The sequence below is a fragment of the Equus przewalskii genome, chromosome 14, assembly GCF_037783145.1.
Source record: "Equus przewalskii isolate Varuska chromosome 14, EquPr2, whole genome shotgun sequence".
Taxonomy (NCBI): Eukaryota; Metazoa; Chordata; class Mammalia; order Perissodactyla; family Equidae; genus Equus; species Equus przewalskii.
This window is the reverse complement of record NC_091844.1, coordinates 89,508,741-89,532,248: the sequence shown is the minus strand read 5'-3', so window position 1 is coordinate 89,532,248 and position 23,508 is coordinate 89,508,741. Positions and strand designations below refer to the sequence as shown.

Sequence of the window (23,508 nt, the reverse complement as noted above, 5' to 3'; positions counted from 1 at the left end):
AGGTTAACCAAAACGGGTTAACCAAAGACAAGTTTAGAAATGAGTGTGGTTTTTAGATCAGGCAAAATTAGCAAAAAGCCATTGCTCTCTGGAGGATAAGTTCTCCCATCCAGGAAGAGGCTGGAGAGGGGACCGACCACCTGGAACTGCCCTGGAGGACGGGAAGGGCAAATTGCCTCTCCCTGAAGATACTGACAGTGAGGACCAGCACCCCACCTTCCAAGATGAAATAAGAGAAGAAGAAAGTGCTGAAACTGGAGAAGTGGCAGGTCTACTTGGAACTTCAGATCAACATAAACTTCTAAGCCCAGAGTCAAGGGATGCAAACCAGCGGAAACTAGACCTCTCAGAAAACTGTTCTGGTCTCTGGGGCCCTTGACACACTGACCAGTTAGAAGCAATACTAGATACAAGGTGTGCAATGGCTGTTTTCTTGTTTACAGCTTGCCTGGTGGAACTGGAGATATGCCAAACTTTGCAAAGTATTCCTCATCAAGAAATTCAAAGGAAAGTTGCCATGTTCTGATGTGTTGGCCAAGTTCCAAGCGCAGTTAATCATGTTTTCACCATGAGGGAAATATGGTTTCAAGCCATGAAAAAAGATGCCTTAACAAAGTGGATTGAGTTGTTCTTGCTAATTCTGTCCGTTTTGAGGTTCTGAAAGCTATTTGTCCATTACGCACTGCGTGGATGGTGCTACAGACTTTAGAGCTGTTAAGTAAGAGGATGCCCTCCAGGTGTTTACACGCCATGAAGAAAACTCCAAGAGTCTCGTGACGAAAGGGCTAGTTCAGGAGGTCACTGAACATGAGCAGGTGATCTATGGCGCTAGGGCCTTGGACAGGGATCCTGCAAAAAATGACACGGTGTGAAACAGAACCTACGCTCTGTGATAGCCCTGGTCTACTGCTGCGGGATCGGGAGCGGGGTAGGGTCCTGGGAAGGAATCAAAGAGGTCTGGAAACGGCGTTTTCTCCACGTGGGCAATGAAACTGTTTCCAAGCGGTGGAAGCCAAGCGATTTGACATGATGATATTTATAACATGCCAGGTAATTAAAAACAATTATTTTGGGCTCTTGGTTCTCATTATTCTTTGGAACTCTCTTTCAGGTATTGACCCTCTTTCCTTACATACCACTGAATGTCTACTCTGACTAGTAGCAAAGGTTTTACTATGCTTTCCATCACTTGTACTGACTTCTTCCAAAACTTCTCTAGGAAGGGAATATGTTCATTATATATATACCCACACACACACACACACAAAGAAGAAAAACCTTAGACTGGTGGCATAATGTAGGTGACCAGATTTATGTTTAAAACATAGAAGAAATCACAGGCAGAGGGGAGAGGAGATAAACAACCAGAGCGATGTGGGGTCCGTGCCTGGTGAATGCCTGACTACACACATCACTGAGCGGAGTCACTGCTGTCCTAAAGAGTATTAACAGCTATAGCCACAGTGTGCTTAAGGAATTAGCCATTATTGTGGTGGGTTTTTGTCATTAGTGTTATTTAAATGTCCATATTTTAAATACTCATATTAACTACTGACTTTTAAAAAATCAATTTTTGACTTTTTGAATTAAAATCATTTCCTAAAAGTTTGAGTAACTCTTAAAACTTCCCTTCCATGTGCATGCACATCTGGAGAGAAAATACTTATGCTTTAGAAAATTCAAGACAGGAAGGACATGATATGAGAGAGCCAGAGATCAACGAGAGGGAGAAGGCAGAATGGACTGTCCAGAAAAGTGACTGGAGTTCTGAGGAGCCAATCCTGAGGGCCAAACTGAGGCGCTGATGTGCACAGGTGCTCCCTGAAAGACATTTTTTCCTTTCAAATGACACACCCTCTTAGTTACTACTAAGCGAACAGATTTTTAAGAGAATGATTTTCGTTAAGTCTTACTTGAGTTCTTGTGAGCTGGTGGCCAGCATGCTTCGAATGCTTTTGTCAGCCAGTGGGCAGCCCGACAGACTGTAAGACAGGCCAGAAGAGGCAGGTGAGTAGGCCCTCTAGCCGGCTGGAGCTCCCGAACAGACACAACATAACGTCGAAATTAAAAAGTCAATGCAGAAAAGCGATGGGGGCAAGTGCTGTATATTGAATTGTTTTGTATAATTAACTCTGCATATGTTTACATATAAATTTAAGAAAGCAGGTCTGTTAATAAACAATTTTTAGAAAGTAAGATGAGAATATTTGTGCTTTTTGGTTTAAATGTGAAGAATTTTCCAAATTCAGGTAGTTTATTTAAAAATAAAAGACATTATACAACACACAGATCAGCATGCTTTTAAAGGTCAACGTACAGCACTCAAAGGGTTGACACATAATTCAACGTTTTTACTTTGACAGCATTGTTGAGGTAAGCTGAAAACAATAAATTGAAAAGACAGAATCCACCATGAGAAAAATGAAGTCACACCTTCTATGTGAGGCGTAATTACCAGTCACATGACCACTCCCATCACACCTTGGTGTTGGACATCTGCCACCAAACAAAAACAAAAACAGCCAAAATAGTAAGTATGTTTAAAAAAAAAGACTTTTAAAAAAGTTTCATTGTTTCCAGTTTAGCTGCAATGTCTGCAAGGGGACTTAAGCACCCTAAAGAAAAGCTGCAAAATGCACAGAATTAAATGAAAATGACGTCTCCATAGCACAGAGCATCGTTAGGAACAAGCGAGTCCACGGTTGGCTTCTCACTCTACTCAACTGGCAGTTTGAGACATTTATATGCTGCGAATGTCGCATGCTCAAACGGCAAGGCATATGCAGATCCGGTTTTTAATAATAAGCCAGAGAAAGGGAAAGTTAGGAAGAGTAAGAATTTCACCTCCCATTATGCTTACGTTATTAAGTCCTTTTTGCTCTCCTTGCACTGGGGGTACTTGGGTTTGGGGCTCGGGATGGTCACCTCCCCTGGATACCTTCTTTCTTCCAGAGCTTCCTGGAAGGGATCCAGGTCTTCCGGCTGCAGGCAAAAGACAGCTTCAGGGCCACGCAGAGGAGGGTTCAGCACACAGACCACAGACCCGGCCCGGCCCGGAGGTGGCCGCCTCTGCACTGGCCACCTCTCCCGACTACACCTTTAAAATCGTCACCTACCTTGGTCCTGACAGGCCCCTTCTGAAAATGCAGACTGAACTTTGTTCAAAGATTCTCTCTCCCTTCTATGGGGGATCTCAGTTTCTCATCGACTGCTCTAAGCTTCAAAGGTCTAGTAACCTGCAGTGGGCAGGGCCTTATTCGATATTCTGTTGGCTGTACTCACAGATAAAGGTCTGGCAACCAGAGACTGCTTCTAACTCAGTCTTTCTCCTTCAGCGTTCAGTAAATACCTGTTTGTGTATTGCGGCCAATATGACACTTTTCTCAACAGTGACCTGCAAAGTTAGAGCACTATACCTAAAGATATTTTAGAGTGAGGTGTTTACTAATCACTGGTGAGAATTCTACATATGTGCTGTAAGTCCCAGGGCAGGGGAAGGCCAGCTTAGATTAATGCTGTAATTTAAAATTATTGCTTTGCAGCATTTTCTTTTTCATGCAAAGTATTTCCCTTGCTAAGTGGGTTCAATTGCAGTAACCCAGAAATTCCTGCAGATGGCAATGTTCAGCAGACGTGTTTCATGAGTACTGGGACAGTGGTTTTTACTTCTGTCACAATCTCTATGATGAAAATACTTCTGTCGATTTATGAGGGCTTAATTTTAATTAAAATAAATTTGGATATTCAGCTGCCATGCCTTATCTCATAGTAACTATTTAACAATGTAGGAGAGAAAAATAATTTGGAATTTAGCTTGCCACTCAGATTCTATTCTCTATCACAGTGCCTAGACACTGAAGTCAGCTTGAAGAATAAAGATAACAGGCTTTAAGAGGTAATGGCCTTATTAACAGGTGCCTTCCCTGACAATTCCTCCAAGTAGCTAACGTTTCCCTTTTTCTCCACATCCTTGTTTCAGTAAGATGCTGTTGCTTTGATGGTGGTCTCCCCATTGTATTCAAAAAGAATTTCCATTTTTGAGTGAATAAAGAAGGTGTCCTAATTTTCACAACTGAACACTGGAGGAAAAAAGTCAGTCCAATACAGAACAAGTTTTTCTTCTTTTCTTTTCTTAACATAAATGATACTATAATTATTTTAATAATGTGAATTTGAAAATTGTAACTACTTCAAAAATATGTTCTCGACATAGGTGTTTTGGTAATATTATTGTCAACAAAGAGTTGAGTGACTGTACTGGGATGGTTTATCCAAGGCTGAGGGCACTTTTCTGAACATTTTAGGTTTCTTAGCACTGTCCTTAGCTTCAAAGAGCTAGCTGATTAGTAGCTCACAGTTGACCATTTAAGTAGTTAAGACTCTCATTATAATTTCCTACCTGCAAGGAAAATCCTGAATTATATCAAAATGTCACCCAGAAAAACGAACTGGTATGCTATTAACACATTTTCTCAGAGAAAGGGTAACAAACACACTTGTTAGAAAACACAAATCATCATTTAAAAGAGCCAGTGGTTTGTTTTACCAAATCCGTGTTAGTCACAAGTCTCTCCTGGGTCAACAAAAAACATATTCTAAGCCCTAGTCATCTAAAGGTCTTATTTGAAGAGAAAAGACGTTTTCTCTTATGGTGTGTGCTAAGGGCATTCTCTCCCAGCTGACGCCCAGCCTTAAATTCGGAGTGGACAGAGATAGGTCAATGAAAAGGACATACAGTAATCTCTTTGGGATCATCCTCATCTATCCTCCGGGGTTTCATTTTGGTGTAGTCTACTGGCAAGTCCCAGCAGTCCCCCTCGCTCAGCTGGAAACACCGACTGTTCATCACCGCCTGCTGCTGCGGGGACATGGGCTCCAGGGGGGTCAGAATGGGGCAGCAGCCTTCTCGTGGCCTCTGCTTGTTCATGCTGAGGTCCAGAGTGCCGTTCTCATCCACTTCCATGTCAGGGTTCTGTGGGACAGAGAGACAGGGTGACTGGTCGATGGCATCCCCAAGGCCACAGCCCTGCCTTCAGGCAGAACAGAATCCAGACGCCACACTCTCATTGACACAAGCCCCCGGGGTGAGCAGAAGTCATCCCTCCGTCCATTTCTGCCATCCTGTGCTTAGCTGCGAGACAGGCACTGTCTACTAATCATGTATCATCTGTCTATCATCTGTCGTCTGTCTCTTTTCTATTTACTTATCTATCACTTTTCTATCAGCTATCTGTCCTTTATCTATCATCAATCTTTATCTTCTTTTTTACCCCCAACACATCTATGCTTTTAGAAATAAGCCTGGCCAGAAGAAAATCAAACAAGTGCTGAATTTGAATTCTATTCCAGTTCAAATATGTCTTAAGAGATCAGCAATACATGCATGTGTCTGTGTAAAAAATACATAGATATAGGTTTAAAAAGGTATATATACTTAAAAATTCCCCTTCAGTTTCATTGATGCTAACACTTCAAGGCTTGGAGAGGAGGAAAATAAAAGAAGTAGAGGGATGGAGGGAGGAAGGAGAAGGAACCAGAATTTACTTTCTAATACAAAATCCTGTGATGAAGAGAATTTCCATTTCAAGAGAGACATCTCCATCTGTCTGCCACTGCAGTTCAGAATGCCCTACTGCAGTGGCTGTGGTCTGACCACTCCGCATTTCAGCAAACCTGCAACTTAGTCAACTGGCTTAGAAAAAACAAAGAGGTACAGGGCAAGGCTTTGTTTTGAGTGATGCTTTGAAATAGATCAAGAATTCTTCGGAGCTTCCCTCTCAGGAAGAGGGAGAAAAGGAGGGCCATGTGGAGGACAGAGGAAGAAAAATCAAAACACCCCTAACAAGCCTCCATTTTTTCCCAGAGAGTTACACTCTCTTGAGCAGAAATCTGATTTCCGAGCTGGCCTGTAAGCGGCTGCCTCCTTAAATGTTTAGCAGCTCCTGCCTCTGGATGTAACAACGGAGGGAGGATGCCTGGAATGAAAATCCCATCCTTGGGGCTGTTACCTTGATAAATTATAGAGTATTATTCTGCCTGAACTCTTTTTGTCAAAGTGCCCTCCTGATTTCAAGCTTTCATACTAATTTAGCCTTAATCATGTTGGATTTAATTCTCTCAGTCTTAGTTTAATTTTAATAACGTGAAAAAAATTGGAAGAGGTTACTGTCTTTTTTTTCTTGCCACAGAATCTCTTCCATGCTAGCCTTGCATTTAGCAACCCTGATCACCAGGGAAATCGCATGCCCCTGACGCTTCTCCTAAATCTAGGAATAAAAATATTAATAGAAAAGAAAGCATTTGCAAAATATAAAATTACTGACCTTTCTCCATTCATATAAATTACAATTATTTATAACAACTACTGTCAGGGTTGTGAGCTCATGGTGCATGGCCGAGCAGCTTTAGGTAATGGAGAGAGACCCTTTGTTTTCTGGAGAGGAGGTGACCGACCACGTCTGCCTGCTCACTTGTCCTCTGAGAACACAATGCGCCGCGCGGGCACCGCCTGCGTCTCCAGGCCACCTAGTGGCCTTGCAAGGCAACTCTTGGAGCTCCCTGCTGCAGCCTGAAGGGTTCTCTCTCTCCTGCTCTCAGCACAAGTAGTCAGTCCACTGACAAGAAAATCAAAATGATAAAACCCCCGTAAATATTGCATACGTTTAGCATCTGCGATGTTTCTGAACTAATGAAATCTGGCTGTAACTGCATGACTAAGCAGTCCGTGTGCAAATCGGATTTTTACTTTCTTTGTTTCCTTGTATTCTGGGTGGCCTACTGGGAGCGCTCGTAGGGGGACAGTCCTGCGTTTTACTTGACAACAGAGCTACACAACCCTCCTTATGCTTACTGTTCAAGGCACATTACTTCTTTAGTTCTCTACACTCTGTGCAGCCATTTCAAAATACATGAGGGTCTGTGGTGTGCTTTGTTTACAGAAATGATTCTGGATCCTAAGGAGGAGGGTCCATTTACACACGTCAATCTGAAAGACCTGACCATTTCTCCTGGTTTAGAACACAAGTCCTCTTTGGACCATGTGCTGTTAAGGCTCCTCTAAGAAAAGCTTCAACTAGAAAGACGCTTTGTGAGATGAAGTCTTTGCTGAGGGCAGGTGCAAAGTGAAGCAGCCTTTGGGGCACAGGCTGCTGCTCTGGGCATGTCTCTAGGTGGCCGGCGTGACCTCAGGGGGGACGTACTCCAGCCCCGCCTCCCCCGGCCCGCCAGGTGGGGCCACCTGCCAAGTGTGCGTACCCGCGCAGTGCACAGGTCCTGCGGCTTGGTGGACAGGTTCTGCGGCATCTCGCGGCAGCGGGTAGACAGGTTGAGGATGGCCGTGGCTGCCATGTGGGCTGCCTCCATGTCGTGCGTGTAGTCGAAGCTGCTCTTGCTGCATGTGCTGCTGGCACTGCTGCCGCCGCCGCAGCTGAGGTTGCTGCTGCTGCTGGGCGCGTAGCTGCTCGTGGTGCTGCTGCTGGGGCTGGCGTTCTTGCAGTACCGCTTCGCTGGGGAGACACGGGGACAGGGATGACTCGGGTCCCCGCCGCCCAGGGCAACAGCAGACAGAAGGGCAGCGCCCGGCAGTGCCCCGCCACCCGCGCCCCTCCCGCCAGCCTTGTAGGTAACACACAGTATCAAGGGGGCACAGACTGATTCGTAAGGGAAAAGAAACCATCTGGCTTTTTCCCCTTTTAATGTTGCATGTCATTGAAGGAGTGGTGTTGGGGATGAGCAGGATGAGAATATGCCTCCGTCTCTTGCACAGGCTGCACGTGGCATACATTACGTCATCTGTTTAAAGGCACACACCTGGTTAGGACTCAGCCACCAGGATTTCAGGAAGTGACCAGGCACCAGCCTGGCCAAGGCCCGAGGAGGGATGCTCCCCGTCATGACAGCGCATCACCTCCCTGGGTGACGGGGGCCCCACAGACCCCCCACCCCTCAAGAGACCAGCTGCTCCTTCCAGCCAGAAGGGGCCACAGCGCCAGTGGGGGCTCACTGTCCTGTGTGCACCTGACCCAGTCACCTGCAGGACCTGGGGAACCTGAACTTTGGGAGGTGGCATTTGGGCCGGGGGTGCAGACCAATGTGACTGAAACACCCTTTTCCTCAAGAAAAGTCTTATCCTACGATTCCAGTAAAGAGCCACATGGTAAAGGGTGCCAGCAAAGGGGTGAGAATGGCACCCCACCGTGGATGTGGACAAGCCCAGATAAACACAAACACGGCAGAGTGGCTGCTCAGTGATGTGCAGGCGCACAGGCAGTCACATATGGGCCACACACTGGCCCACCTGTTTTATCGGTATGGCCTCCATGTCCCTTGCATGGACCTTCACTCACAGGATTCCTTTCTGAGCAACCAGTGTCACTAACAGCCAACCAGGTACTTAGGAGCAAGTGTTGTTTCTTAGGGCTGTTTAAAAATGCCCTTTAGCACACACGGATGAGAAGATGATGGATGGACGATTGACTAGCATGGGCCCGATTACCATTGCCAGGGTCATTAAAGTCACAGGATGTCCATTTGCTCAGGGGTCAGATGTCTCACTATGATCCCGTGGAGTGAGGAATTACTCAAAGGTGAACCTAGAGGGCGCCAGGAGATCCACCACCAAACATCTCCCTCCGCGTGTCTTAAACCCTCCGTCACCGGGCCACGGCTTCTAGGAAGCACACACCTCTCTCAGCCTTCTTCCCAAAGCACGGTTCAGCCGACTTCCCCATGTGAGCAGGAGGTGCAGCGGGAGAACTTGGTGATGGGGGCAGATGGGGCTCCAGCTGCGCCTACGGCTACCTGGTCCTCACGGGCAAACCTCATCTAGGTAATTCTGGTGGGAACCAGGGTTGTCCCTTGCTGAACACAGGCAGGGAGGGATCCCGGAGCCTGCTGCTGCTCTCTCAGTGTCTCCAACATTGCCATCAACAGTCTGTAACCAGAGCATCCCCCCTCAGGACTCACATGGCGCTTCCCTCCCAATGGGAAGAAGCAAACCACACTGAACTAAATAACAAACCTCACGGCCGACAGGGTCCGTCACCATGAGAAGCACCAAGAAATCAGCCCCAAGCGCCTTATTCAGATACAAGTGAAAAAAGAACCAACTTTCCTCGTCAGTGACTTTCGACTTTGGACTGAAGACTGAGCTTCCCTGACATTGAAGATGAGGTTCATCGTTGCCACCTTGCCGAGCGGCGATGCTCTGAGAGCACAGGCAGCCTCAGGGGAGCGGTCGAGCGCCCTGCCTTGTCACAGTCCCTGCTGAAAGCCACAAAGCCACTACACAAGCAGGTAACTGTCCAGAGCCAGGTTCCCTCAAATGGACCAGAGGCTCAGTTCCACAAACTCGACCCACCGAACACGAGGAGGGACTTGCAAGTAAGTTACTTCTATTCTGCTGACCCGAGTGAGCTCAGCCATGAGGACCACACACCACACCCGTTAGCGCGTCTGGTGATGTGTCCTTCCCTCCTCTCTCCTCTGCACGTGCCTCGTCTAAACAGCAGAGGGCACGGCGTGGGGGGCAATGGTCTCGTGTCTGAGCACAGAGCTGGTGGGGCTGCTAAGGGAGTAGTCAAAGGGGCCGACAAAGACCTACCTTGGGAGGCAGCCCCTGGGACCTACCCTGTGGGTGCGTAAACCACAGTGAGGCAGGAAAGCCAATTTGCAGGTCATGATACTCCCCATAAGGACTAAAGTTCATGGTTTTACATTGTGTAGAATTTTGTCATAAAAATAGGAATACAAAAATTGTGAAAGAAATGAAATAATACTTATGAGTGTTTTTTCCCCCTCGTAGTGGCTAGCTGCTGGTTCAGGAAAGAAAATAAAAGTTTTGTTTTGAAATGAGTAAATTTCAATTTCTAACAGAAAGTAAGCAGAACGACAAGTGTCTATGCAACAAGTTGCAGCAAACTTTTGGTAAAGTGCATTGACTCTGTCAAATATTTAAACCCTGAGGTGCTCCTTCTCCTGCATCCTGCCACATTGTTAGGACTGGGGCAGAACAGGTGATTGAACTGTGGATGATTTGCTGGTGGGTCTGTCAGCTCACATGATCCAGGAGAAGCAACTAGGACAATACGCATTTCAGATGCATCCTTTCTCTAAATGCAATTAATCATTTTTCGTTTTGTTCAAAACAAAGAGTCCCTCTATTTCAAATTTTCCAGGTAATGAAGGTCTTTGGTCCTCATAATCATTGCCTATTTGTAAAATGCTTGCAAAACCTTCTGTGTCAGTGATCTGTAACCACTCTCAGGGTTTCTCAGACTCACTGAGCCGGCAGCGGGGGTGCCACCGAGCAGGCAGGGCCTCGGGAGGGTGGCTGCCCCTCACTCAAAGGCCACTCTTGTCCCCTCTCCTCCCTCCTGAGGGAGCCCCCACTTTGTCAGGTGGGAGCACTTTAACCACAACAAATGCACTTTCTTTTCCTTTTGGCAAACAAAGCTATTTTCAATCAAATCATTTTCTAATCAACCGGCAGACAAGAACCTGTGAATGTCCTTCTGGTGCCAGCGTATCACGGGAAGTTATGAGATACAATTGCTTTCACTCTGGAGCCCACCAGGGACTTGACAACATCAGCCCACCAGATCTCACACTGTACTAGGAAACACCTCTTCAAGTATTCCACCCTTCTTGCAGGAAACAGAAAAACCACACGGGATTTGTAGTGATTAAACACGACCAACAAAACAAAAACAAAACCAAACTCCTTCCGACCAGAAGCTTTTATTAACCTTCTCCACCCATAAGAGTCTCCCTAAACGTGTTTCTCATCCCCTTAGAAATGTCCACTTTCTTACATATTAGAATTTCCTATAGGGAACAGATGAATGGGTCCTTACAATCTGAATTTCCTTGAAAATCAGACAGAAAGGAATACAGTCCAAAGACAAGCGTCATGAGGAGTTATCCCGCTGCGCAGGCCTGGCACCGTCACGCAGGCCTGTCTGCCTTGATTCAGACCTTCACATGCAGTAATTCACAGCACCGACTCTCACAGTTTTCATGTAGGCTCGTGTTTGTGCTTTATCATAAATAAATTGAAATATAGACTCAGAATCCTAAGAAAAGAAAGGAGCTTTCTTGTAAGGATATCCTGTTAGATGCCACCTGCAATGACAATAGTTTACTCAACGTTTAACATATCAAGTCCAAGTTAAGGATTCCTGGTTTGCCTCTCTCACTCACTCGATCAGCTAGTATTCTTTACATGGCTGCTGTCTGTCTGGCCAGCACTGGCGCTGTGGGGTTTGGATCTGAAGACAAGGCCTCTTGCCCACCAGGAGCTTAGAGTCCAGTGGGACAGAGGACACATGAAATTACCAAGGACGAGACCCAGACCTGCATGTGGGGCAGGGCAGGGGCATCATGTTCTACATGAGCAATACTGTGAGGTCACTTCCCAGGAGGGCCGCCAAATGTAGGCTGGGGATTTGTCAGAGGTGCTTCTGGAAGCAGGTGCCAAATGCAGGAGAGCTCATGGTCAGGTGGAGAGGAGGAGGGTGGGCTTTGCAGGGAGAGGCTGGCAAGAGGGGCAGGGGTGTGCGTGGCTGCGAGACCCTATGCTAAGGAATTAATCCTGGAAGGTGACAGGATGGCAGCCTGGGAAAGGCTTCAGGAGGCAGTGCTGGCAGACTCGCCTGGCGAGGGGCCCGGACAAGGGTAGGGGCAGGGGAAGGAGAGGTTGGGCTTGTCAGGGTGGCATAGCGTTTGAGGACAGAAAAGAGGGAGTTCAAAGACCATCGAAAAGATTTAAGCTCAGGAGAATTCAGAAGTGGGGAGTAACCAAAAGGGAGCCTTGTGAGAGGGAGCCCACTTGGAGGCTGGGAACTTCCAGGTTTTAAACAAACCCTCGGGGTGCTGACAAACTGCCCAGAGACACAAGCAGGGATGTCTCAGACCAGAGGTCAGCAATTTCTGGTCGTTTCGGTGGTCGCTGTCACGCTGCTCAGCTCTGCCATTGTTAAGTGAAAGCAGCCACTAACCATGTGACTGAGGGTGGCCATGTGCCACTTCACCTATGGACACCGAAATTTGAATTTTACATAATTTTGTTTTTCTTTTGTTTTTTTTTTCTAACTATTTAAAAAAGCAAGGGCCATTCTGAGCTCACCATAAAAAACAGGCCATGGGGAGATAGGGGGGAGAGGCAGGCCCAATGCTCCTGGGAGAGCGCAGGGCCAAGACACACGTGGGGTAATCCTCTGCTCTTTCCCACCGTCCCCTCCTTCGTCATCTCCTGCACATGGATATCCACGTCCTACAGGAGAGCGCCCAACTCCTCAGTGTGGCAGATGCTGCAAAGCCGTTTCCTCATCATCTCCATAGATGTGCCCTGTCCTTCCTCTCATGCGTCCCAAGTCCAGCCTCACCAGCCCACTGGCAGCTCCCACGAACCCATGGGTTTCCTGCCATTACATAATTTCTCCTCACGCTTCACGATCAAGTTTAAAATTTGCCGCTTTGGTAGAGCTTGTGCTATTCCCTCCAGGCAGAATGCGTTCCTTCCTTGTGCACAGTAGCTCTCTCACTGTCTTCTATTTATTCGCAATCTCTTCTTTGAAACTTGTTATCAGGAGAGAAAGAATAGATAGATCGATGACAGACAGATGGATGGGTGGATAGACAGATGGGTGGATGGATAGATAGCATGGATACATAGATAGAAGAATGAATAGACAGACAGACAGACAGATAGAAACTAGTATGTCTGGAAGGATGCAGGTGGTTAAATCGATGTTTGATCACAACTATGATCAACCTGATAACAGTTGGTGAGATGTAGGGATGATATCCAGAGACTAGGGAGGTGGGTCCCACTCCTCTCCCCCATTCTGCATCTCCAGGGCCCTGCTCCTTGCTCTCAAGCATTATGCTTCTCCCCAGCAACAGGCTCACTTCACTGTCTTTCTTTAGGAGCAACGATTCAATTCCTTGTGCACCTGAAGCAAGGATGCTCTTGGAGGTGACTGCAGAGTGCAATCACTCTGGTATCTATCACCCAGTACTCAGTCACAGAAATGGCTCCTCTCAGCTTACACCCTATCAAGAAACCTGACCTAGCCAGTCTCATCCTTAGTGGGCACTTTCCATGATGTTTTAAAAATCTGTCAGATGAATATAGTGGAAGAGAAATGGAGTCATCAATTTTCTTCTCAACATATTGTGGTACAAGGCTGCTTTTCTTAGTTTCTTGAAGACCCACTCTTGAAGTTTCGGTTCTATATTCTTATTTTGTCGTGGGTCAGCTGAAGAGCATGGCTCTGCCTAAATTTCCCACAACAGGTATTTTTTCTGGGCGGGTGAGAACTAATGCCAATGATGCCCGTGTGTTTGGTCACCTCCTCACAGCTGTCCACTCACCCTCGCAACAGCCCTCGGAGGCAGCAGGGCAGACACGGCCACTGCTCCTCTGCTCTCGAGGAGACTAACGCACGAAAGATTGATTTGTCCAATATCATACAGCTCCTAAACGGAAGAGCTGAGAAGAGACCCGAGGTGGTTTGATTTCTAATCCACTACAGGGCAATTGTGACCATGAAGACGTGCTCTCCTGGTCACAACGTCACCCAGAGGCTGACCACAACAGCAAGCTTGAGCAAAATCAGGCCTCACAGAACAACAGCAATGAATAGATGTGTGAAAATGAACACCAGTGAAAGTCCTCATCAGATCACTGTGACATGTCATTGAACCGGAAATCATGTGAGCAGAATCCTTAATTACGCAGATTCCATTTCTTTTGATCCTTCATTTGCAATCGGATGAATGAAATTATAACAAAATCTGAAATTGGCAAATTATTATTACAAAATAAACAAAAGGAAAATAATTATTTTCTGTTATACCCTAAGTCACTCCCTTTCTTCCATTTTTCCTGTATATTAAGAATTGATATGCACAAGGATAATCCATATGTGATGCATCCAAGAAATATTAAATTTCATTCACTATACAAATTAATTGTTATTAAGGCAACGAATGACTAACACAACTTAGAAAGATGTGTAGCAACTCACGTTGCGTGGTAAAAAGGTTTCAGAACTCCCCAGGCATTCAATTCAAAACAATTATTTTGAGAGCTGTGATTTTAAGTAAATATCTTTTTCAGACAGGAACTCGAAGATCTTTAAAAACCTGTCCCTTTGCCTGAGCTAGAGAACACCAAGACAAGACTTTCAAATCACCAAAACTTATACAACTCACATCACAACTGGTAAAATTTGCCAACTAAGTCACATCTCCTAGAATTTAAAGCAGAAACGTGGTTAGATAAATAAGTACAATCAGAGACATGCAGGCTTCCCCTCGGTTGTTCAGTGACTTACCAAGTTAGCTGTGTGATGAAATGGAAACTACTTTACACCACTGGCAGTGGGTTCAAACTCATGTGAGTGAAGACGAACTATCCGTTTTCTGTGGAGCACTTAGTGTTTTATTTGTTTCATAGGTTCTGTTTTATTGTGGATGCTGTGGTAGCTATAAGTATAGCCCATAACAAAGTTATGTCACAACAGGTGGCATTCCCAGGGTCCACTCTCCAGGCAGAGAGCAGACCAGGGTCCATGCCCGCTGGAAAGAGCTGGATGACACCAGCAGAAGTTGTCTGCCCTTGGCTACACGTTAGAATCACTGGTAACTTTTAAAAAATGCCACCCACCGCACAAGGAATACCCCCAGGGGTTCTGGTTTAATTGGTCTGGGGAGCAGCCTGGGCATTAGAGCTTTTTAAACCTCCCCAGTTGAATGTAATGTGCATCCAAGGTGGAGAACACTGAGGAAATGCAGAGCTTCTCAAAAAAGCCAAGAACTCTGGCGTGCTACCACTGGCTCTCCTGGTTTTATCTGTGTTGGGGCCATCTGTTAAAGGAAGTTTATAAAGATAAGAACACTGTCTTAGCAACAGCATGAAGTGGATGAGCCAACGGCTGTCTGTCCCCATATTCTGCAAGCGGCCAGAACATGTTGCTTTGGAAGTACTGCGGGAAGAGCATTTCCCTCCCTCCTCAGACTCCTGTTCCCCCGCGCCTGTGTGAACCTGGGGCTTTAAGCAAAAGAGCCTGTGCTCTGGGCTGCTTTTCTTTGGTGCCCATCAAGTGACTGCATGCTCGACCAGTTTGTAGGAAACGGGTATACACAACAACAACATCATTAACGGCAAGCGCGACTCTCATGTATAAGATTGTCACCTCCTACCATCATATCCTTTGGGGGATATGTCCCTGGTTTGCACCTTGGGAGCTATGGCCCGCTTGCCATAAGTATGGCTGTCGTAACTGTTGTATTCAAAGGAAGTCTTGGAATATTTCTCCAGCTCTTTGGCCAAGTTGGAGCGAGGCGTGGTTGTGGGGACGTTGTTTCTGTAGCCGTAGTGAGGGATCTCGAGCTGCTTTACAAAGCACATTGGCCTGGAAGCAAACAAGAAACAGTCGACAGCTTGCTTTCTTGTGGCTGTGGACAAGATATGGTTCACGTTAAAATTAGAGCATCTTGTTCCATAACTGCATTACGGAGTCAGAACCTTGCGCTAAAATCACGAATTCTATTTTCCTGAGAAAAGACCAAGTATGCTGTAATTATATAGCATCAAATATGCTATCTACCTAAATGTCAACTTTGGCAATAAAAAGAACAAAAATAAAATATTCGACTTTTCTCTCTTTTCTCTTTTCCTTTTCAGAGTTTTTGTGGGTTTGATGAAGAATGAGATATGAAGGTGGGAAAGACTCTCACTCCCATGCACTTTCTTTTGCGGAGGTTTTGAAGAGCAGGAATTATACACAATGAAGGGAGCTGATAAGAAATTTCCCTTAAAAATATGAGGAAATGAAAGAAATACTCGTAGGGACACAGACTGAGATGAAACTAGATAAAAATTTATCTGGACAATAAAATGGGACACGGAGCAACATATTTTGACAAATAGCTGTACTTTCCATATTTATACTTAATAGCCACTCATTTTTCTAAACTTTGGAATAAAATATTTAAATGGAGGCGCACAATTTTTCATTCATTAATATTCTAGCTTGTTTTGTGTATGTGTGTGCATCTATTTATCTATCTCCTAGGTGGAAATTTTAACCTTTTTTTGGGAATAATTTTAGACTTACGGAAAAGCTGTAACCGAGGGTTTCCTTAAACTCTCACCAACTTCCCTCATGCGAACATCTTTATTGACCAAATCACCCACTCTTATTTTGATTTCATTAGTTTAGCCTATGTATTTCTTGTCAGATCAACAAAGTAATGTAATGATTAGTTAAATGTCTATTATTTGAGGCATTTTACCATATGGAGGGTGCATAAATAAATAACACCCTCGGTCTTGCCTTCAAAGATCATGTGGAATGCGACAATATTTTAAGAGTCCAAATGCAAGTAGAATTCTAGAGAAGAGAGATTCTGGCCATGAGATTCAGTTCAGTTTTCATAGACAAGGTAAAGCTTGAAGTGGGCTTTGCAGAATGGGTAAAACTGTTAAGATTAAGATCCAGAAGCAGGTGGGAAAGCATTCCAGGAAAAGAAACTACAAAGTCAAAAGGCGAGGAGCAAGGAAGCGAGGAGTATCTTTGGGGAACAGCAGGAGACCTGGGTGCTTGGGACCACATTGGGAATCTGTTCATTTGCCCAGTAGGCAAGGCCGAAGGGTTTGGGCCGGGGAAGGCATATTCTCTAAGCCTTCAAAATATTAAGGCCAGCTCAGAAGGAGGCGGACTGGAAAAAGGAATGAGGGAGAAGGCAACGCCTGATGGCAAGACAGAGGTTGTGATGAGATCCTCGAGGCAGGGTGCTGCAAAGGAGATGAAAACTTTGGACAGGACTGGAAGCGCTTACCTAAGTCTTATTCCTGTTGGACATTCTACTTAAAGACTTTTAAAATCTTAATTAGTTAAATGATTGTAGGTTGAAAAAAAGGAAAACTATTTTTCTCTTTCCTTCTTTCCTGTTTCTTTCCTTTCACTGTTGAATGAGCATCCCTTTCATGGGGACATCGTGGGGAGTATGAAGTTGCCCCGGTGGAGACCAGGCCCTCCAGACCTTGCTCATAACATGGACTTTAGTGCCTGAGGTGAGCGCTTGGGATCTGGACAACACAAAGAGCCCTGCAGGAGCGGCCAGTGCACCAGCCAGAGTTCAAGCTCCTCCTCAGAGATCCAGAAGTCCACACGACCTGGCCTGGCTCCTGGGCACTTTCTTCCATTGCAGGAGTGGCTCCTTTCCTTTTGTTAGGGGTCCTGTCCCACCTTACCCCCCCACAACCAGCCAGAGGCACGTAAAGAAAATTGTTTGTAGATGCACAATTATTGGCCCACAGTATTCTGTTTTGTTGTCATTTGATATGGTTTTCCATTACATCCGCCCAAAGAAATTCCAGACTGTGAAACCAGAGAAGCAACATAAAAGGCTGTTGTTTCAGGCTCCATATCAGAATGGAGGCTTGTGTCTAACAAGGTGATTTGCAATGACAGACGCATCTTGTCCATCTCAAGCTCCAGGGGAGCTTCTCGCTGGAATGCAAGCTTGGGACTGACCAGAGGAAGGGAGCACCACCACCCCGGTGGCTTTTCAAGAAGGGGGTGGGCCCAGGGATCTTTCTAGCTTTCTGGTCTGGCCAAAGTAGGCAAAGGAAGTTAACAAAAGCCTTCAGCCTCAATTCCTGACTTTTCTCAAAATCTCCTTTGGTTAAGAATCATCCCTTTGCAAACGTACATAGCCCAAGGGGTTTTTTAGGGAGAGTTCTCATGCTGTCAATAACTAACAGTGGGCTGAGGGAGGGCCCTCAGGGAAGTCCTATCATTACTTCGTGTCAGTCCTGTCTTCTGTGAGACGAATGAGTTACAGGCCCACTGGGGGCATGTTAGATTGGTAACCCACTCATAGAGAAATCTAGAAGAATGCACACCAAACTTTATTGAGGGTTTATCTCTGAATGGTAGGATCATAGATGATTTTTGTTTTCTTATTTTTGTCTATTTAAATATTTCTCATTTTCTATAAAGATTTTAATTTTTCTATTGAGGGATAAAAGAGAGTTTAATGACTGTGGTAAAATCCTTTCAGAAAGCTGTGAAATAATATACAACAAAACCAAAGAGGTATTCATATTGTCTGCCTAGTGATTTTTTCCAAGTGATTTATCCCAAAGAAATGATTTCACAGAAGCAAAATTGTGTGTGTGTTCTGACTGCTCTCTCTTCAATGGTAGAAGTTGGAATTAATCTACTTTCAGAGCTGGTGGCACCTCCCCACAGTAGAACATACGTTGCTATTAAGATGACAATTATGATTCTCATATAGACGTGGAAGTGTGTTTAGGGTATGACATCGACAAAAAGGCAGAAGAAACGATGATTGTCATCGTTTTCACACGGATGAGGGGTTGAAGGGCACGTGCAGAAATGGGGGTTGATGTTAGGGTTACGGGAGCGTGGATTTCTTCCTCCACTTCCTCTCCCAATAATCATTCTTTGCCACACTTAAAAAACAGTGGGTGGAACCAGGTGGTCTTCGAGGTCATTCCTGCTTTAACCTTCAGTGGTTAAGGTTTCAGGTAAGTCATTTAACCTCTCTGCACTCTGGTCTTCTTGCTTGTCAAGTGGGGATAACAACACCTCCTCTTGCCCACCTCTCAGGGTTTCTGAGGATCAAAGGACAGGCAGCTATGAAGGTTTCACACAAGGAGCCTCTGTGTACACGCAAGCTGGTGTTCCCAGCACCCTGACATTTTCAGAAACATTACCACCATCCTGCAGGTGGGTGCTATGCCCGCTCCTCCAGACTAAGATAAAATTACTTTGGGCATCTCATTAATTTTGAAAGCTTCCTTTCATCTAGAATTTGTACAATTATGAAATATCAGAGCCAGAAAGAGAGCCAGAAACAATTTCATCTGCTTCTGTCTTCTAAAAACTTACAATGGGTCAATGAAAACCCAGGGAGGTGAAGTGACCTCCCGCTCCCACATAGCGCCCAGGACGGAGCGAGAGGTGGGCTCGGGTCAGCTACCACCTTCATTCCTGTCACTAAGCATGACCATCCACCTCACCCAGTGTCCCGAGCACTTGGGCGTGCTGGGGCCTGGCTGTAGATGGGGCTCGTGGAATGACACACTGCGTGTTCGGTACCTTAGCACTCGGTCTGAGGCCTGGTTGGACTTGGACACGTCACAGCTCTGGTGTTTCTCTTGGGCCTTTGCCAGTTTCTCTGCTGCAGCAATAGGGCATCCAGAGAGGCTGGAATTACAGAAAGGGAATTTAATTGTCTCCTCAAATGGCTTCGCAGCACACTGACCCAATCCTCCCCTCCCCTCCTCTCCCTGTCAGCACGGAGAGACCCTGAGGCAGGTCCCCAAACCTGTCGCGGGCTTTCCTGATGGAATGAATTGGGAGAGGGAAAAATAACCATGTTTGCAGTTGGCATGTTTTCCTCTTGGTCTCCAGTAGACAGTGCCGATGGCCATAGTATGCATAAAGTGTACTCGGTCCTTTCCAATGACAGCAAGCCAAATTCCGTGACATTCAAGAGAACATGAGCTGGTTAAAATTTTAGACACAGATGCCATTCTGGGATGTTGACTGTTTCTGGAGACGAGGAATTAGCCGCTTGGGCAGCATGAGGTTCTAAACAGCCCAAGAAAGGCAGCTCTCTGGTTGGCACCAGAAGATGGAGCGCTAAGCGGATCCCGTGAGCACTGCTGACCGTCGTGCTTTGGCTTGTGTCTGGCCAGCTCATTTGCGTCCTCCCCAGGAAGAGAAAGGGAAGTGGAAGAGAAGCAGAATAACTTCCCCAAGTACTCTGAAATGTTTTTTTGAAATACAATTTATGGAAGACACAACAGATTGGCTCTTTTGTGTTTGAGCTTATTCTTCACGAAATCATGGTGTCTGTTCTTTGTGTATCTGTATATATATCTGCACATAGGCACAGATGCTTACTCCATGTATGTGTAATGTCTCAAAAATCAATGACTGTGCGAAGGTTTGGGGATGAAGCTGATCCTGTAAACACTGTATCGAAGAGTACCCCGCATGAGCATTCCCAGTTTACTATCATTTTTCCCCTCTGCAGATTAAGCCCAGGAATATCTCTGAAGGGCACTAGGTTGCGATTTGTTTCCATATAAGTTTGACACAAGTAGCTAAATTTACCAGTCAGACAAACAAAAATGAAAGTGAGACTCATAACGGTTTCCTCCATTTAGACATTATTTTACATGAGCTTATGAAGCTCAAACTATAGGCTACAAGACAATTCTTAACAGAATCACTTTTTGGCTACTGAAAAAAAAATCTGACAAACTGAATATTATAGGAAACTTAGTAAAAGTCAGAATACGACAGAGAAAGAGAATTGGAATTTGAAAGTGTGATTCTGAGCATGCTCATTTACAGCAATAGTCCAGGAAAAGCCTCTTTGCCTGGCACACTGTCGCGCCAAATGTTCCCCAGGCAGCACTTTAGGACATCTGCTCGTATTCTGATGATGTCCACACTGCTGACCGGGGCTTTCAGCAGAGTTTCAAGGGGACAGCAGAGTTACATCACGTACTGTGCAGTCTCACTGTGTTCTGATTCCATCCTGTAGGAGGCACATAGGACAACTCCTCCTGACCCCTCAGAGATAATGGAGCCTTTACTGCCTTCCTTTGAGTCGTTGCAAATGGTCATGGTTCCATCTTAGATATTACACCAAGGAAGGCGCCTTCCACTGGACCACTACCCCATCACGTCAAGTGAGGTAGACAGCTAAACAAATTTCATCTGCGAAAACGGGCTCTGAGCCTTTGACTTCCCCGTGCACTATGCGACAGCACTCTCCAGCCTCTGAAAGCCATATACTGAGGCCGTGTGTCTCCTGGGGCGGGAAGGAGGTGTGTGCAGGGGCGTGCACGCCCTCTGGAGGTTGTGGGAACACGGCTGTCAGGGAACTGCCTTCCCTGCAGCGCAGAACACAGGAGCGCTTTGCTTACCTTCTGTGCGAGTTCCTGTTGCTATTTACATGCCCTCGCCCTGTGCAGCCCGGAGTAGGACACTTGAGAACATTTTCATGCATGGCAAGAACTTGACAAGGAGAGGCAGAGAAAACAGCCCAGCATTAAAACATAGAAATGGTCCGAAAACAAGAATATGCAATCATTTTAACAGAGGTTGGGTTAGTTTACAACAGACAGTCCTACAAACATTTGTGATGAGCATGGTCAGGAAAATACAGGTAGGAAGAAAAAGGAGGTTGTCTCAACCTTATTCTAATTGGCATGCAAAGCAGGGTGCGTGGACAGGGAGCCATGGAGGTTGGAGCACATGATAACTGAACTGTTTCAGATGGGATTGGAAAGCAAAGGCCCCTGGTAGGTCTCCCATACATAAGCACCGAGGGTTGATTAGCCATGTAACAGCACGTAGAGTGGTAGTTCTTAAAACATGCCTATGCTTTGGAAACACACAGTGTTATGAAGGCGTGGTCATGGGTGAATAGAGAACCCCAAACCTTATTTTTAAATAAGATGAATTGAATAATGACTTTTCACCTAGGAATTAAATATTTTATTGTCTCGAGTGAGCTACAGTTCATCCTGTGAAAGTAACAAGTGGGAGACAGCACGACATGGTCTTCGTGGTGAAGGAAGATGCAAGCTACTGTCAGGAGACAGCAGTTAAATTTACCCGGCAGTGGCAATGGACTGTTGGCATACCCTCTCTTTCCTGGTCCTCAGTGAACACACCACTGCTCTGGACTGTGGGGGAAGGCTGGCAGGGGTGAGAAGTGCTGTTGGAAAGCCAAGAGAATTGGCCCCGACACTGGCACCAGCACAACTGTCTACAAACTCCATACCTGGGGACTGTTGGAGCTTTCCCTGCCAGCGAGGTTATGCCAGGCGAACATGGAAGGACCATGAAAAACAAAGCCCACCCACATTGGTCACATAATTGTATTTTCTACAATTTTCCTCCTTCTCTAAAACGATCTCTCTCTTTTCCCTGCAATCCACATGCTATTTCCATGTGACGTTATTACTTGAGTCCACTTCTTAGCTCTTCAGTCCTGGTCAGTTCCTTAAAAACTAAGTCCATTTTGGTTTCATCTTTATAGCTCTCATACCTCCTGGCTTGTCCTTACATATAGTTGATGCTCGACAAATGGTGATCAAACAATGGAGAGCCGACCTTTGGCTCGTTTTGTGTTGGGAACTGGCTGGGGAGGGGGGCGGGTTTCAGGAGGTCTCCTTCCTGGGGAATCTAGGCACAGCTCCCTGCAACTTTGCTCTCCTATCTCAGAGGAGGGAGTGTCCCCCCGCTCAGGTGAGCTCTTCAGTATGCTCTCTCACCTGTCCTTTTCTCTTTCTTTCAGGGTGTTCATTTACCTGTGTCCTTCATTCTTTATTCTTTACTATTTTCCTATCATCCTGTTATAACATTACAGAAACCCTTCTGATGACACAGCTTTTCTCTCAAATTACCATACATCTTTCCTTTCCTTTTATGCTAAACTTTTCCAATATAAAGTCCCCCTGGAGCTAACAAACACCTTCCTTGCTTGTCTATGGTATAGATCTCAAATTGATTGTGCCTCTCTCTTCTGCTAAGTGAAGACATGGACTCCTTCTTAACCATTGTCAACTGGGACCCACACATGAGATGGAATTTGTTGGCCATATTTTGTCTACACTTCCCTCTATTTCCTAAACCCCATGCATATTTCTCAAACTTCTGCATCATACATGGCTCCTATTCTTCGCTATAGTTTTCACATTTTTCTCCTAGTTGTTAACAGCAGGCTTTTTCTGCTCAATAAACTCAATGACCTCTTTACTCCCTTCTCTTAGACTTCTTTGTCCAAGATTATCTTGGACTTCTTTCTCAGCCATTCCCTTCATATGTGGGACCTTTTCAGAAGTACCATCCTCTTCTCATTCCCTCTGACTTCTCTCTTTCCGCCTCTCTCCCTCTGCTTCATCTTTCTACACACTCACCTCCAAACCTTCCTTTTTTGGCTTCTGTTTGTTCTTGCTTTATGCCTCTTCTCTGGGCAGTTTCCTTCTCAGTTTCTACCACTGCTCAGAGGGCAGATCCACATAACCACCTTGTTTTCCTGCTGCACCTGACCTTCTCCAGCTCTCCGGACCTCTCCTCCCCAAAGCCTGCTAGGAGTATCATACAGCGCTTCCAATTTAAATTGGAAAAATGCGAGTCATGAGTTCCCCAATTAGATGTGGCTCCATCTCTCAATTCTCTACATCTGTTACTGGCGTCCTCCTCCTTGCCATTGACCAGGCCAAGAATCCTGGTGTTGCCTCAGTCTCCCTCCCTTTCTCCTCTGTCTCACCTACAGTGGTCTTCAAGTCCTGCCAGCCTGTGTCTGGAATGTTTCTTGAATCTGTCCCAGCCTTTCTCTTCCCATTGCCACCGCCTCCTTCATGCCCTGATCTCTTGTGCGATCCAGTGCGGTAGCTTCTCTCTCACACAGAACCAGCTAAAGTGTGACCTCAGTGAAGCC

At 45.8% G+C, this 23,508-nt stretch overlaps 1 protein-coding gene across 50 annotated transcripts in view; it reads right to left on the bottom strand.

Annotated features, from left to right (window-relative positions):
- The window catches only part of MYT1L (myelin transcription factor 1 like), a 448,087-nt gene that overhangs the window by 76,138 nt on the left and 348,441 nt on the right, over nt 1-23,508 (bottom strand). For 31 of the 50 annotated variants that reach the window (XM_070571850.1, XM_070571824.1, XM_070571830.1 and 28 more), the window contains exons 12-18: nt 20,984-21,074; nt 19,140-19,247; nt 15,208-15,419; nt 7,255-7,505; nt 4,736-4,972; nt 2,861-2,982; nt 1,914-1,982 (exon numbers count right to left, since the gene is read on the bottom strand). In XM_070571850.1, coding sequence (XP_070427951.1) covers nt 1,914-1,982; nt 2,861-2,982; nt 4,736-4,972; nt 7,255-7,505; nt 15,208-15,419; nt 19,140-19,247; nt 20,984-21,074 — 1,090 coding nt within the window. Of the gene's footprint in view, nt 1-1,913; nt 1,983-2,433; nt 2,497-2,860; nt 2,983-4,735; nt 4,973-7,254; nt 7,506-15,207; nt 15,420-19,139; nt 19,248-20,983; nt 21,075-23,508 lie in introns of all 50 variants that reach the window. The other 19 variants (XM_070571805.1, XM_070571813.1, XM_070571803.1 and 16 more) reach the window with 1 other exon arrangement.